We start from the raw sequence: 16,312 nt of genomic DNA, 5'->3' as shown, positions 1-16,312 counted from the left end.
TTATTGTCAATAGTATCACTGTGTATAGCAGCCTGTTGCACACCATCAGTCCACATATCCAGCAATGAATCAAGATTTTGGAATGAAACACAACCTGTGTTACAGGTGAAGCGACAGCATTTAGCAGAGGAGGTCTGACAGAGCTCCACCCCTCACCTGACTCACCTGAGACAAACCAGGAGACAGTCAGTTCCTGTTCAGTTCTCAGTGAGAAGAGACGCAGCGACAGACAGACGGTAAGATTCACCTTCATTACAAAGCTGTGACTTCAGCTGAGGGAGGACAGTTACAGGGGGGAGTACTGAAGAACTGAAGCACTGAAGTAGAGAAATACTTCAACTGCAACCTGCTGCTGACTGAAAAACACTCAGAGACTCAAAGTGAAAGTAACTGAGGCAACTTTCTACAGCAGGGAGGGGAACACAACTGACTTCCTGTTGTAACGTGCTGTCTGCTGTGTTTCAGCTTCACTCAGAGACAAAATGGCTTCCAGATCAGAGGAGGATTTCTGCTGTCCGGTCTGTCATGAGGTCTTTAGAGATCCTGTTCTTCTGTCATGTAGCCACAGCTTCTGTAAAGACTGTCTGCAGAGCTGGTGGAGAGAGAATCCAGCACACGAGTGTCCAGTTTGTAAGAGAAGGTCTTCAAAGTCAGAACCACCTTTAAACCGGGTGTTAAAGAACCTGTGCGAGGCCTTCTTACAGGACAGAGATCAGAGAGCTTCAGAGGCTCTCTGCAGTCTGCACTCTGAGAAACTCAAACTCTTCTGTCTGGACCATCAGCAGCCAGTGTGTGTCGTCTGCAGAGATTCAGAAAAACACAGCGACCACAGATTCAGACCCATCGATGAAGCTGCACGACAACACAAGAAGGAACTTCAGGAAACTCTGGAGCCCTTAAAGAAGAAGTTACAGGTTTCTGAACAAGTTAAAGTGAAGTTTGGTCAAACAGCAGAACACCTGAAGGTCCAGGCCCACACACAGAGAGGCAGATTAAGGAGCAGTTTAAGAAGCTTCACCAGTTTCTAGAAGAGGAAGAGGAGGCCAGGATGGCTGCACTGAGGGAGGAAGAGGAGCAGAAGAGTCAGATGCTGAAGGAGAAGATGGAGGCTCTGAGCAGAGAGATAGCAGCTCTTTCAGACACAGTCAGAGCCACAGAGGAGCAGCTGAGAGCTGAAGACGTCTCATTCCTGCTCAACTACAAGGCTGCAGTGGAAAGAGTCCAGCAGCGCCCCCTGCTGGAGGATCCACAGCTGCCCTCAGGAGCTCTGATAGACCAGGCCAAACACCTGGGCAACCTGACCTTCAACATCTGGAACAAGATGAAGGACATGGTCTCCTACACTCCTGTGATCCTGGACCCAAACACTGCTGATCCAAGACTCATCCTGTCTGAAGATCTGACCAGTGTGAGACGAGGAGGGAGTCAGCAGCTTCCTGACAATCCAGAGAGGTTTGGTTCTTGCTGGTCTGTCCTGGGCTCTGAGGGCTTCAACTCAGGGACTCACAGCTGGGAGGTCGAGGTTGGACACAGTACAGACTGGAGACTGGGTGTGTTAGCAGAGTCTGTCCAGAGGAAGGGAGACATACGGTCTGGATTATGGGGAATACAGTTCTATAAAGGTAAATACTCAGCATGGTCACCATCAGCTCGACCCACTGATCTCCGAGTGCAGAAGAAGCTCCAGAGGATCAGAGTGAATCTGGACTGGAACAGAGGAACGCTGTCGTTCTCTGATCCTGATACTAACACACACATACACACCTTCAGACACACTTTCACTCAGAGGATGTTTCCATACATTAGCACTGGGGATGAACTGCAGATATCAGCAGTGAAGGTCTGTGTGACAGTGAAACAGAGCAGTTAGAGATAAAGAGGATGATTATATTTATGATGATGTTTATTTCTTAAAGGGAAAAGTCTCTGAATTGAACCTGTGAAGCTGCACCTGTCCTCCTGCTGCCTCATTATTCCAAACTCATGTTGATCTTTGGTTCACTTACTGTTTTTCATTGGTTTTATTTCTTTTTCTTGGTATTTAGTTCGACATTTTTAGTTTCTGTTGTCGACCTTTTCACATGTGAAATGCTTTCACTCTGTTTCTTTATGTTTGCTTCGTTTAGCCTTTTCTTTTTTATGGATCCTGTGTCATTTGAAATAGTTGTCCATGTTTTATTATTTGGACTGGTGTGTGTGGAGCCATGAAGAGCAGCAGCCACTCTGTGAAGCTGATGAGGATCCAGATAAAGAAACAACAATCAGTTTATCAATAGCTGCATGTTTGAGCGGCCAATCATTGTTCAGATCCAACAGCCTTCATTTTAAATTCTAGTCCAGATTATAAAGTTTCCAACATTACAATCAATGTTTAATTACATGTATGAGATGTTGACAATTTATAAAATAAAAGTTTTAAATGATCCAAAATCTTTGTACAGTTTTCTGTTTGATGTAATGAAGCCGAGATGATTCTGTCTGTAAAGTGTTTTCATTCACTTTCATCACTTGAATTCTGCTGCTGGTCATTTATTTAAGGTGGACGTCTCAGTTTTAAGGTGGACGTCTCAGTTTTAAGGTGGACGTCTCAGTTTGGGTTCAGACTTTATGTAATGTTGGTGATTTAAGAACTGAATCTGTCTCTCTGTCTCTCTGTCTGTCTGTCTCTCTGTCTCTCTGTCTCTCTGTCTGTCTGTCTCTGCTGTTTCTCCCGTCAGAAAACAAGAAAAGACAAAATATAAACATCAGAAAATAAGTGAAATAACTTGACAAAAGATGGACGCCTAAACCTAATAACTGGTTGCTCCACCCTTAGCAGCAACAACTGCAATCAAGACGCCTGTGTGTGTGTGTGTCAGCTTTGCTCATCTTTATCTCAGCAGGTCCTCCTCTGCGGACGCTGACGGTCTCCGGACCCCTGCAGGCGGACTGGACGTCACAGCTGAGTGTTTGTCGGGGAGATCAAAGCGAGCACACAACGTGCTGAGCTCATCAGGTAACGTGGCCGCGCACGTGACGGGGGCGCTGCTGCTGCCGGGCCTGTGATGTTTCTGATCGCTGCCTCATGTCTGTCTCATAACTTTGGACTAACTACCATATTTACACTTTTATTAAGTCTAACTTTTCATAGATTTTATTCCTGGAGAAAATGAGCTTCCGTAGAAACTAACGGGGGGAAATATTAACTTCCTTCAAAGCAGAGCTCCATTTAAACGCAGGTAAATATTCATTAACTTTTCATTTATTACTGGAAACGTAATGCTCGTGTGTTGAATCGTAAACTCACCTGTACACGATGTTCCTGAGCTCTGACTAAAAGACTCTGTGCTGTTCGCTGATTAGTGCCAAATTAAATCTTTCTGGGAATATTCAGACGACAGAATAATTAATTTTTATTATATAGTTAATTAATTTGATTAATTTTATTGTGTTTTTATATTTAATTGAATGTAGTTGATTTCATTTTTATTTTACTTTTACATAGAGTTTTATTTTGTTCAGTTTAGTGGAGAGAAGCTGCAGCTGACTCCTCCAGTAGGTGGCAGTAGTGCAGTGACGGCGACGTCACGAAACCGGAAACAGGAGAAGAAGCCGGTCAAGTACTTCCTGTTTGTGTGGCGTGTGTTCACCGTTGGAGGTAAAAGTTTCCTTTAGTTCGCCGCCGGATTCTTCACAAAAACATAAGAAGCGTCTGCAGAGATGGTGAGCAGATCTTCACTCTGACATTATTTAATACCGATAACCTGGCACAGCTAGTTAGCATGCTAACCGATTAGCCAGAGCTTAGCTTGTTAGCTTCAACTGGCGGCTAACGCGTCCTTTCAGTAACGTTAGTGAATATTCAGCAGAGGCTCGTCGAAACTATTAAATTAATAAACTCTGTGACGGAAGCCTTTAGTGTTTCTCAGCCATAGAGCTCGGGCACACACTCTGTGATAAAGTAACAGATTTTTGAATGGAGTCTGGTGTGACTGTCATGTCCCAGCCTCAGTTTAATGTAAAATAAGTGCTGCCCAGTTGAAGACTCATTAGCCTGCAGGTTTGATTGTCAAGTAATCATTTGAGTTATTTGTCAAATTGAACAGTTTTTCCAAGCTACAGATTGTCATTATGTGAAAAGTTAATAGCTAACAGGCTAAAATCCCGTCAAACTTGTGAGTCTGGGCTCACAGTCATCACAGCAAACTGTTCTGATTGGTTGGTCTAAAAAGTAAGATTTTATTGAAAATCTATAACGAATTTTCCAGAAGGCGTGAACGATTAGCAGAAAGTCTTCAGTGTTCATACAGCCAAGGCACAGCGCTCAGTCACACAGTCCGTCAAAAAATGCCAGATTTTTGAATGGAGTCTGGTGTGGGCTGGTTGCAGCGGTCCTGTCATTTTAGTTATTTATCAAAGGAAAGATTCACACAGTGTGACGTGTTTCTTTGAAACAGTTCAGTCATTTATAAACATTTACTTTGGTTCAGGCATCATAGTCCAGTTCTTTACAAAATAAGAGAAAAATTAAACCTTAAAAGCTTTAAAATGAGACAAAATTGTATCTTTGACGTTTCATGCATGAGCTGATTTATTGATTGACATCTGTGTCTGTTTGTAGGCGAGAAACGCTGAGAAGGCCATGTAAGTACTGACTGTGTGTGAATGTTCTCCTGGTTCTCCTGGTTCTCCTCTGTCATGTTCTCCTGGTTCTCCTCTATCATGTTCTCCTGGTTCTCCTCTGTCATGTTCTGGTTCTCCTCTGTCATGTTCTCCTGGTTCTCCTCTGCCATGTTTTCCTGGTTCTCCTCTGCCACGTTCTCCTGGTTCTCCTCTGCCATGTTTTCCTGGTTCTCCTCTGTCATGTTCTCCTGGTTCTCCTGGTTCTCCTCTGTCATGTTCTCCTGGTTCTCCTCTGTCATGTTCTGGTTCTCCTGGTTCTGCTCTGCCATGTTCATGCTAACTGTGTCCCTCTGCTGTGTCTCTCAGGACGGCTCTGGCTCGCTTCAGGCAGGCTCAGCTGGAGGAGGGGAAAGTCAAGGTGAGGTTCTGCTCTGGGTTCTGCTCTGGGTTCTGCTCTGGGTTCTGCTCTGGGTTCTGCTCTGGGTTCTGCGGTCTTGTGGTCTCAGTAACACCGTTAATGCTCCCGTGTGGGTCAGGTAGAGCCCAGGTGTGTCAGATGCTCACCTGTGTGACGCTGCGGAGGAGATGGCGTCAGTACGACTGTCAGCTGACACTGTAGTTGAGGAAATGGAGCGAGTCGGTGGTTTCCATGGTAACCGGCCGGCCAGCGTCGCCACCTGAGCCGCGAGTTAACGTCACAGTCGGACCGCTTTATATAAATATTAAGATTTTTTAAATAATAATGAAATCGTAAGAAACTGATCTGATAACAAACTCTGGCTCTTGTTCTTAAATATGATCGCAGAGATCCTCCATCACGGTCATCGGTCACAGCTCCGCTGCTGTCGTCAATAAAGTCGGATAAACATCGAAATCAATACGACATTTTGAATTAAACACATTTAGTGCAACTTTACTGTACGAGACTTTATCAGTTTAACCGAAGCGTCGCAGAGATTTTACACTGAGAGGCGACGACGCAGACCTTTAGGTGTGTGTTTGATAACAGCGGCGTCCTGTGATGTAACAGCTGATCCCTGACCAGCTGTCGGACAGCTGTGTTTAACGGCGAGCGTGATTGGTCGTGATCGTCGCAGCCTCTAACGCACACACGGTGTCATCTAACAGAACCAGCGGCCAAAAACACAATCTTTATATTTCTCTCATCTCGACTGCAAGATGTTCCTTTAAACTGAACCCTGAATGCTGCAGAGTGGCTCCGCTGCAGGGGCGTGGCCAGTGCGAGACGCCGTCCAGACCGACCACGGCAGCGGCGCTCCTGCAGCCGTTAAAGCACCGGTCCGAACCGCTGCGCCAACAGAGCGTTAGCAAAACCCAGAGGCAGCTTTGCAGCTGGGAAAGCTGCAGCGCCGACCCGTTCTGGCCGCTAGCTAACAAACACTAACACTGTTGAGTCACGCGTAGACGTTTCATGACCAAAGCTGCCCCCAGATCAGCCAATAGCAAAGCTGCATTTCGACCTGTAGAGGGCAGTCGCTGTGCATATTTATAACACAAGATGTAGAATCCAAATACTTTCCGCTAAAATGTCAAGATTTGGACCCGAAGCCGCCAACAACACGACTAAATAAATAATAAAACATCAGTTTGGCTCTGGAGCCATATTCTGTTTTCAGTTTAATTATTGATTTTTCTTCATGTTTCTGTTGCTGCTGTTTACATCCTCCGTCTATAATCATCTCAACAAGCTGCGCTTCACTTCACATTATTGCACTGTTACTCATTACTCATGTTATTACACTGTATTATTAGAGCTAACCCGAACCCTCGTTATACCGTACACACTGTCTGTCTGTCTGACCTGTCTGTCTGTCTGTCTGTCTGTCTACCTGTCTGTCTGTCTGTCTGACTGTCTGTCTGTCTGTCTGTCTGTCTGTCTGTCTGACTGTCTGACCTGTCTGTCTGTCTGTCTGTCTGTCTGTCTGTCTGACCTGTCTGTCTGTCTGTCTGTCTGTCTGACCTACCTGTCTGTCTGTCTGTCTGTCTGTCTGTCTGTCTGTCTGTCTGTCTGTCTGTCTGACCTGTCTGTCTGTCTGTCTGTCTGTCTGTCTGTCTGTCTGTCCTGTCTGTCTGTCTGTCTGTCTGTCTGTCTGTCTGACTGTCTGACCTGTCTCTCTGACCTGTCTGTCTGTTTACCTGTCTGTCTGTCTGTCTGTCTGTCTGACCTGTCTGTCTCATCTGTCTGACTCTCTGACCTCTCTGACCTGTCTGTCTCTCTGACCTGTCTCTCTGACCTGTCTGTCTGTCTGTCTGCAGGAGAGGAGACCTTTTCTGGCGTCAGAGTGCAGTGAACTTCCTAAAGCTGAGAAATGGAGACGACAGGTACACACTCTGTAGTATTACAGGGTTCCCACGGGGCCTTGAAATCCTTGAAAGTTTGTGAATTTGTGAGGAAAAAGATCGAGGCCTTGAAAGTTTTTGAAAATACTTAAAAATAGACATGGGTCATTGAAAGTGCTTGAATTTATATATCTATATATCTTATTCAAGATATTATTCTGAGCAAAACTGAAGGGAATCAGAAAGTCACTTTCCCAGATGTTCTGCACCAAATCTGGTTACGACGGCTCAAAATTTGTAGCCAAACTAAATTCAAAATGGCAGTAAATCGACGTAGACGCCAGTGGGCGTGGCTTATATAGATGGATTCGTCTGGACCCACAGAATCCAGTAGAAACGTAAAGTTAATTGTTATAGCGCCACCATCTGACCAAACTGCACCAAATTCGCACCAGGGCTTCCGTTATCCGGGAATTACGACATATTTAAATCTACAGAGGCCTGCGAAGTCCTCGTCTGGGATTTCAGCGAAATCTGTCGCGAGTCAAAACGCTTTACGGCACCAAGTCAGTCACCGTCGACTGTTGCTGGTTTTGGTGAAACTGGATCTTATTTTATGGAGAAAATGTTTTCTGCTTTTCCGCCTGACGTCCTCCGGCTGCTCTGCCTCGACTCGCGCTGACGGTTACAGTTTCCTGTTGGACGGAAAGCTTTGCTTGTTGCTAACGTAACTTAACCGCTCACTGCCGTTAGCTAGTTAGCTCAGTTAGCTAGTAGCTAGTTAGCTCAGTTAGCCCTGGTGCCAGGACTGGCGGAGTAAAAGGCTGCAAGACAGACGGCGAGCTGGCCTTCCTGCTGTTGGACCGGTGAGTTCGCTGTAACCGTAACGGATCTATGTGAACCGCCGTCCGTGTGAAGACAACGGCCTGTAAGACGTTTCTGCCCAACGCAGCCTCTCGGGCAGCGACTCTGAGCGTGAAGCAGTCGCCAGCTAAACTCTCTGTGTTTCAGATCATCAGCGAGGTCTCGAAGAAAGTGGCTCAGATCCAGAACGGTGAGTCGTCCGAACCGGCTCGCAGGTAGATTTCACCTGCAGGTAACACAGGAAGTTAATGCTGCTTAATGCCTTCTCTGACCTGTCTGTCTCTCTGTCTGTCTCTGACCTGTCTGTCTCTCTGACCTGTCTGTGTGCAGCTGGTCTCGGGGAGTTCAGGATTCGGGATCTGAATGATGAGATCAACAAGCTGCTGAGAGAGAAAGGTCACTGGGAGGTCCGGATCAAAGAGCTGGGAGGACCCGACTACGCGGTAAATATGACCCTAAACCCTAAACCAGTGACTCTGCTGTACCGGGAGTCTGAATCCGCCACCGGCAAATGTTTCTGCCAGCAGTCATGAACCGCGCTGCGTCGCTGCCGCGCTTTGCTGTCATTTACGGGCGCTGCTGCGTCAGTCCTCTGCTGCCTGTCGGAGTTAGAGACACACACACACACACACACACACACACACACACACACACACACACACACACACAGACACACAGAGACACACACACACACACACACACAGAGAGACACACACACACACACACAGAGACACACACACAGAGAGACACACACACACAGAGAGACACACACACACAGAGACACACACACACACAGAGAGACACACACACACAGAGAGACACACACACACAGAGAGACACACACACACAGAGAGACACACACACACACAGAGACACACACACACACACACACACACACAGAGAGACACACACGCACACACAGAGACGTTATTGTCTCTGCGAGTTATTGACGTGTGTCTGCGAGTTATTGACGGCGCGTTCGTGTGTCTGCGAGTTATTGACGATGCGTTTGTTTGTGTGTCTGCGAGTTATTGACGACGCGTTCGTGTGTCTGCGAGTTATTGACGACGCGTTCGTGTGTCTGCGAGTTATTGACGGCGCGTTCGTGTGTCTGCGAGTTATTGACGATGCGTTTGTTTGTGTGTCTGCGAGTTATTGACGACGCGTTTGTTTGTGTGTCTCTGCGAGTTATTGACGATACGTTCGTGTGTCTGCGAGTTATTGACGACGCGTTCGTGTGTCTGCGAGTTATTGACGTGTCTCTTCGAGTTATTGACGATGCGTTCGTGTGTCTGCGAGTTATTGACGACGCGTTCGTGTGTCTGCGAGTTATTGACGGCGCGTTCGTGTGTCTGCGAGTTATTGACGACGCGTTTGTTTGTGTGTCTCTGCGAGTTATTGACGACGCGTTCGTGTGTCTGCGAGTTATTGACGACGCGTTCGTGTGTCTGCGAGTGATTGACGGCGCGTTCGTGTGTCTCGGCGAGTTATTGACGATGCGTTTGTTTGTGTGTCTGCGAGTTATTGACGATGCGTTTGTGTGTCTGCGAGTTATTGACGATGCGTTTGTGTGTCTGCGAGTTATTGACGATGCGTTCGTGTGTCTGCGAGTTATTGACGTGTCTCCGAGTTATTGACGATGCGTTCGTGTCTGCGAGTTATTGACGCGTCTCTTCGAGTTATTGACGATGCGTTCATGTGTCTGCGAGTTATTGACGCGTCTCTTCGAGTTATTGACGATGCGTTCGTGTGTCTGCGAGTTATTGACGTGTCTCTTCGAGTTATTGACGACGCGTTCGTGTGTCTGCGAGTTATTGCCGACGCGTTTGTGTGTCTGCGAGTTATTGACGATGCGTTTGTGTGTCTGCGAGTTATTGACGATGCGTTCGTGTCTCTTCGAGTTATTGACGACGCGTTCGTGTGTCTGCGAGTTATTGACGTGTCTCTTCGAGTTATTGACGATGCATTCGTGTGTCTGCGAGTTATTGACGACGTGTTCGTGTGTCTGCGAGTTATTGACGACGCGTTTGTTTGTGTGTCTGCGAGTTATTGACGACGCGTTCGTGTGTCTCTGCGAGTTATTGACGATGCGTTTGTGTCTCAGCGAGTTATTGACAATGCGTTTGTTTGTGTGTCTGCGAGTTATTGACGATGCGTTCGTGTGTCTCTGCGAGTTATTGACGATGCGTTCGTGTGTCTGCGAGTTATTGACGTGTCTCTGAGTTATTGACGATGCGTTCGTGTGTCTCTGCGAGTTATTGACGATGCGTTTGTGTGTCTGCGAGTTATTGACGATGCGTTTGTGTGTCTGCGAGTTATTGACGATGCGTTCGTGTGTCTGCGAGTTATTGACGATGCGTTCGTGTGTCTGCGAGTTATTGACGACGCGTTTGTGTGTCTGCGAGTTATTGACGCGTCTCTTCGAGTTATTGACGATGCGTTCGTGTGTCTGCGAGTTATTGACGACGCGTTCCTGTGTCTGCGAGTTATTGACGTGTCTCTTCGAGTTATTGACGATGCGTTTGTGTCTCTGCGAGTTATTGACGATGCGTTCGTGTCTCTGCGAGTTATTGACGATGCGTTTGTGTGTCTGCGAGTTATTGACGATGCGTTCGTGTCTCTTCGAGTTATTGACGACGCGTTCGTGTGTCTGCGAGTTATTGACGTGTCTCTTCGAGTTATTGACGACGCGTTCGTGTGTCTGCGAGTTTTTGACGACGCGTTCGTGTGTCTGCGAGTTTTTGACGACGCGTTCGTGTGTCTGCGAGTTATTGACGACGCGTTTGTTTGTGTGTCTGCGAGTTACTGACGACGCGTTCGTGTGTCTCTGCGAGTTATTGACGACGCGTTCGTGTGTCTCTGCGAGTTATTGACGATGCGTTCGTGTGTCTGCGAGTTATTGACCATGCGTTCGTGTGTCTGCGAGTTATTGACGTGTCTCCGAGTTATTGACGATGAGTTCGTGTGTCTCAGCGAGTTATTGACGATGCGTTTGTGTGTCTGCGAGTTATTGACGCGTCTCTTCGAGTTATTGACGATGCGTTTGTGTGTCTGCGAGTTATTGACGTGTCTCTTCGAGTTATTGACGATGCGTTCGTGTGTCTCAGCGAGTTATTGACGATGCGTTTGTGTGTCTGCGAGTTATTGACGCGTCTCTTCGAGTTATTGACGACGCGTTCGTGTGTCTGCGAGTTATTGACGTGTCTCTTCGAGTTATTGACGATGCGTTTGTGTCTCTGCGAGTTATTGACGATGCATTCGTGTCTCTGCGAGTTATTGACGATGCGTTTGTGTCTCTGCGAGTTATTGACGATGCATTCGTGTGTCTGCGAGTTATTGATGATGCGTTTGTGTCTCTGCGAGTTATTGACGATGCGTTCGTGTCTCTGTCTCTGCGAGTTATTGACGACGCGTTTGTGTGTCTGCGAATTATTGACGACGCGTTTGTGTGTCTGCGAGTTATTGACGATGCGTTTGTGTCTCTGCGAGTTATTGACGATGCGTTTGTGTGTCTGCGAGTTATTGACGATGCGTTTGTGTCTCTGCGAGTTATTGACGATGCGTTTGTGTCTCTGCGAGTTATTGACGATGCGTTCGTGTGTCTGCGAGTTATTGACGATGCGTTCGTGTGTCTGCGAGTTATTGACGATGCGTTTGTGTCTCTGCGAGTTATTGACGATGCGTTCGTGTGTCTGCGAGTTAGTGACGATGCGTTCGTGTGTCTGCGAGTTATTGACGATCCGTTCGTGTCTCTTCGAGTTATTGACGATGCGTTCGTGTCTCTTCGAGTTATTGTCGATGTGTTCGTGTGTCTTTGAGTTATTGTCGATGCGTTCGTGTGTCTGCGAGTTATTGAAGACGCGTTCGTGTGTCTCGGCGAGTTATTGACGATGCGTTCGTGTGTCTCGGCGAGTTATTGACGACATGTCTGTGTGTCTCAGCGAGTCGGCCCGAGGATGTTGGATCATGAGGGGAAGGAGGTTCCAGGGAATCGAGGATATAAATACTTTGGAGCAGCCAGAGACCTGCCCGGAGTCAGAGAGCTGTTTGAGAAGGAACGTACGTAAACGGTGTCTTGACTTCCTGTTTTATATCAAACCATCCATCACTGTACTGTCGTCTGATTGGTCCTCTCTGATCATGTGACTCCTAGCTGCCCCGGCGCTGAGGAAGACGAGAGGGGAGCTGATGAAGGACGTGGACGCAGAGTATTACGGCTACAGAGACGAAGACGACGGGGTGCTGCTTCCTCTGGAGACGCAGTACGAGAAACAAGGTTCGATTATTTTATCATCCAGTTTGAAAAAAGAATATTTATCTTCATGTATTGTGTGTACAGTGTTTCCCACAGAGGGGCAGCGTACCTGTGGCAGCGTACCTGTGGCGAGGGGCCCCGAGTATATTTGTATATTTTATTTGAAGGAATACATTAACATATTACCCTGTTTGTAGTAGGTTATTTCTTAATTCAGCATTTTAATTCTACTGAATTCTCCACCTTCTGTTTACTCACAGACTACTTTACGTCTTCTAACGTAATACCAGAGAACGTCTGTTTCTCTGCAGAACATGTGCAATTGTCGGTAGACCACAGGAGGGGAGAGCGAGGGGAGACTGTCCTCTAGTTAATCGATCGCAGATTGCATCTTTCTCTCTGACGGATAAGAAAATGGATCGCCAAATATCCCCGGGCGGCTGTAAATATCCCCGGGCGGCTGTAAATATCCCCCGGCGGCTGTAAATATCCCCCGGCGGCTGTTATTATCCCCGGGCGGCTGTTATTATCCCCGGGCGGCTGTTATTATCCCCGGGCGGCTGTTATTATCCCCGGGCGGCTGTTAATATCCCCGGGCGGCTGTTATTATCCCCGGGCGGCTGTAAATATCCCCGAGCGGCTGTTATTATCCCCGGGCGGCTGTAAATATCCCCGGGCGGCTGTAAATACACCCGGCGGCTGTTAATACCCGGGCGGCTGTTATTATCCCGGCGGCTGTAAATATCCCGGGCGGCTGTTATTATCCCGGCGGCTGTTATTATCCCGAGCGGCTGTTATTATCCCCGGGCGGCTGTTATTATCCCCGGGCGGCTGTTATTATCCCCGGGCGGCTGTTAATATCCCCGGGCGGCTGTTATTATCCCCGGGCGGCTGTAAATATCCCCGAGCGGCTGTTATTATCCCCGGGCGGCTGTAAATATCCCCGGGCGGCTGTAAATACACCCGGGCGGCTGTTAATACCCCCGGGCGGCTGTTATTATCCCCGGGCGGCTGTAAATACACCCGGGCGGCTGTTAATACCCCCGGGCGGCCCATCCAAGTAAAGTCTGTGTAGGGAAACACGGGTGTATATTGTGTGTACTGTGTATATTGTGTGTATACTGTGTGTATATTGTGTATATACTGTGTGTATATTGTGTATATTGTGTGTTCTGTGTGCAGCTGTGTTGGAGGCGGTGCAGAGGTGGAGAGCAGAGAAAGAGTCTCGTCTGTCGGGAGACAAACAGGTGGAGGAGGAGGAGGAGAGCATCTACACTGTCCACAATGAAGAGGTAAACTGTCACTTTACATTCCAGGAGCTTCCAGGGTTTTCCAGGAGTTTCAAGGCTCTGTAGAACTTTAGAAGTTGAAAGTCTGTCTAATACACGACTGTTGTAGCAACAAAGCGCTAGCTTAGCTGCTGGCTAGCTTAGCTGCTGGCTAGCTTAGCTGCTGGCTAGCTTGACAGTTTACGTACTGTGTGGGCGGTGCCACACCTGTCACTTCCTGTCAGTGAGGTGCGTTTGTTTTGTGTGTGCAGCCGGATGATGAGGAGAGTCGGGAGGAGCAGGAGGGAGAGGAGGGAGGAGTCACCTTCATCGCACACGTACCTGTTCCCTCACAGAAAGAGGTGACAACACACACACACACGTTTTTCTTTCTATACTTGCGAGGACCCTCATTCACATAATGCATTCCCTAACCCCTTACCTGAACCTTCAAACTACCTCTGAAGTACTGAGGACCAGACCTCACCTACCTGTCTCACCTCTTTGACCTGTCTGTCTCTCGCAATTTAAAGTTCTTCATTGGCTGACAGTTTCCGGAACAGTGTTGCCAAAGCATCAAATATAATTTGTTCAAATATTTGGACAGCACACAATAACAGTAATGTGAACATTAACACGACAGATAGATAGATAGATACAGAATATCCTGTGTGTGTGTTGAAATATATTGATCAGCAGGATCCTGCCTCCGTCTCCTCGGAGTATTTTTAATGTCGAGCTCTTTGAAATCTGAGATTAGAGTTAAATGAGTTAAATGTTGCTTATTTCAGTGAATGTTGTACATTGAAGGAGGAAGATCTCTGTCTCACCTCACCTGTCTCACCTCACCTGTCCAACAGCGACCACATGTTCTGTTTTCTTTTGGCTGCCAGGATTTTTTGTCTTTCCACTGTTCCAACAATCACCAACTTTGGTTCGGTCGAAATAATCCTCACTTCCCAGAGTTTGATGTGAAAATCTGGGCAGAGGAGCGAGAGGGAGGTCAGGCATCAGAGCGGCAGCGGGGAGAAACGGCGTGTAAAGCCAGAATATTTTCACATCTAACTCTGTGAATTAAGGATTTATTTCGACCAAAGCAGAGTTGGTGATTGTTGGAACAAGACGGTTTTGATGAGTTTTATTTTGTTCAGTTGAGTATGAATGTTTGCAATGATCTTCGAGGTTAAATCACTGTATTTGTCAATAGAGTCTGGTGGCTTTGAGACAGCGATATAAGGCTGTTTCTGGTTAAAGAAAAAGGATCTGACTCTTTAACAAAGGTTGATCTCTGTAGGGTCTTTTCCATAATCCTGTCAGACACTTAAGATGCTTTTCCACCCAAAGTACCAGGAACTACTTTCAAGGAACTAAAAAGTTCCATCAGCCCGTTGTCGTCTAAAGACCCGGGAAGATCAGGCAGATTACACCATTCGGTTACACCATCACACAGCTGCATAACTGTTGTTTTAACGTATTAAACTCGTCACCTGCAGTTCAGCACGAGGACCTTTGCTTGTTTTAACCTGTGCACTGTCACCTGTTTGAAACCCTGAGCTCAGCGCTGTATAACGGTCAAACTGAGAGCCGCTGCGTCCTCAGAGCGCTGTAATGGTATATAATATGGAAACACAAGCGTCCCGTGTCTTTCTACACATACAGCAGCGTACACTTGTTTTCAGATACAAGAACAGCGACTGTACACACATTTAGCTCCACAGCTGTTTATTAACATAAATGCAAAACACAGCGTTTGAGTGCTTCAGCAGGAGACGCGAGGGCTGCCGGTGGTCGCAGGAGGAAACACGCCGGTCTGCAGCCGCCACTTCACTTTACCGCCGCTTCATCTGAAAAACACGGCGGAAAACATAAACCTGTCTCACTGCGACGACATTAACAAGATGTCATTTTGTACGATCGATTTAGCCAACGCTTGTCTTACAAACGCCACGATCCTCCACCGTTAGCGGTTGGTTAGCTTTTGGCTTGGGTACCAATAGCATGACAACAGTTAGCATTATAGCATTTAGGTCATCCGTTCCCGTGTCTTCCACCGCGGCTTCAACAGAGACGCAGCAACGCATCGATCCAGCGCTGCGCTGCCGGTCGGAGCTCGACCAATCACAAATGTTCCGCGCAGAAAGCCCCATCCTGTACTTTTGGAAAGTACTACCCCCGAGCAGGGTTAAGAAATGTCCCAGGAGCTTAATTTAGACCCTGGTCCCTGCGGTGGAGTTCCTGGTCCCTGCGGTGGAGTTCCTGGTCCCTGCGGTGGAGTTCCTGGTCCCTGCGGTGGAGTTCCTGGTCCCTGGGGAAAGTTCCTGCGCTGGAAACGCAGCTTTAGAGTAACAATCTGAGCCCATCAGTGGCAAAAAGACTTTTAGTGGACGCACACTGATGGGCGCATTTGCCCCGGACGATTACATTACAGCCAGTTTTGCAGCTGCCACTCAATACTGGACCACTTTCAAAAATAGTTGTCCCCATTAGTCATTTAGACACAAACACATGAGAAAATAGGGTCCAGGCTGAAAATTGCAGTTTGTTTGTCTCCAATTTGAACAGCAAACCTATTTTCCAAATACATTGATTTAACCAGATCATACGTTTTGCCCCCTGTACCACAATGTGAAAGTCTGTAATAGAGCCGTTCATGCCGATCCTGTCTGTCTCTCTCTCTGACCTGTCTCTCTCTCTCTCTGACCCGTCTGTCTCTCTCTGACCTGTCTGTCTCTCTCTCTGACCCGTCTGTCTCTCAGGTGGAGGAGGCTCTGGTCAGGAGGAAGAAGATGGAGTTGTTGCAGCGTTACGCCAGCGAGACTCTTCAGGCTCAGAGTCAGACGGCCAGAACTCTGCTGGGCCTGTAACCTGTCTGCCTGCCTGTAACCTGTCTGTCTGCCTGTAACCTGTCTGTCTGCCTGTAACCTGTCTGTCTGTAAATACTGGCTCATTTTTATCCTCTGCCTGTTTCTTATTAAAACATTCTTCATCTCAGTTTGTTGTTCTCTGCGTGTTTTGTTGGTTC

At 47.4% G+C, this 16,312-nt stretch overlaps 2 protein-coding genes and 1 pseudogene across 2 annotated transcripts; all 3 read left to right on the top strand.

Annotated features, from left to right (window-relative positions):
• The first annotated feature begins 116 nt into the window (after positions 1-116).
• On the top strand, positions 117-2,349 carry LOC122886310 (annotated as a pseudogene).
• Positions 2,350-3,564: 1,215 nt separating this feature from the next.
• Positions 3,565-16,281, top strand: isy1 (ISY1 splicing factor homolog). Its single transcript, XM_044218543.1, has 11 exons — positions 3,565-3,702; positions 4,601-4,623; positions 4,969-5,020; positions 6,880-6,945; positions 7,915-7,957; positions 8,098-8,210; positions 11,709-11,826; positions 11,921-12,043; positions 13,205-13,314; positions 13,563-13,652; positions 16,047-16,281. The coding sequence occupies exons 1-11, from the start codon at positions 3,700-3,702 to the stop codon at positions 16,152-16,154; spliced, it is 849 nt and encodes a 282-aa protein (XP_044074478.1). The 5' UTR covers positions 3,565-3,699; the 3' UTR covers positions 16,155-16,281.
• On the top strand, positions 8,586-11,701 carry LOC122886405. The gene is made up of 2 exons (XM_044218558.1): positions 8,586-9,378; positions 9,498-11,701. The coding sequence occupies exons 1-2, from the start codon at positions 8,895-8,897 to the stop codon at positions 9,818-9,820; spliced, it is 807 nt and encodes a 268-aa protein (XP_044074493.1). The 5' UTR covers positions 8,586-8,894; the 3' UTR covers positions 9,821-11,701.
• Positions 16,282-16,312: the final 31 nt, after the last annotated feature.

Source organism: Siniperca chuatsi, linkage group LG2, assembly GCF_020085105.1.
Source record: "Siniperca chuatsi isolate FFG_IHB_CAS linkage group LG2, ASM2008510v1, whole genome shotgun sequence".
Classification (NCBI taxonomy): Eukaryota; Metazoa; Chordata; class Actinopteri; order Centrarchiformes; family Sinipercidae; genus Siniperca; species Siniperca chuatsi.
Note: the sequence above shows the minus strand (reverse complement) of the source record. Positions and strands in the feature narration are given on the sequence as shown.

Excerpts from the sequence above, each read along its gene's own strand:
- LOC122886405 (XM_044218558.1), top strand. The coding sequence starts at position 8,895 with ATGCGTTTGTTTGTGTGTCTGCGAGTTATTGACGACGCGTTTGTTTGT. Across the intron at positions 9,379-9,497 it reads TGCGTTCGTGTGTCTGCGAG|TTATTGACGATGCGTTCGTG; the intron begins TTATTGACGTGT and ends CGTCTCTTCGAG.
- isy1 (XM_044218543.1), top strand. Across the intron at positions 6,946-7,914 it reads CTGAGAAATGGAGACGACAG|ATCATCAGCGAGGTCTCGAA; the intron begins GTACACACTCTG and ends TCTGTGTTTCAG. Across the intron at positions 13,315-13,562 it reads ACACTGTCCACAATGAAGAG|CCGGATGATGAGGAGAGTCG; the intron begins GTAAACTGTCAC and ends TTGTGTGTGCAG.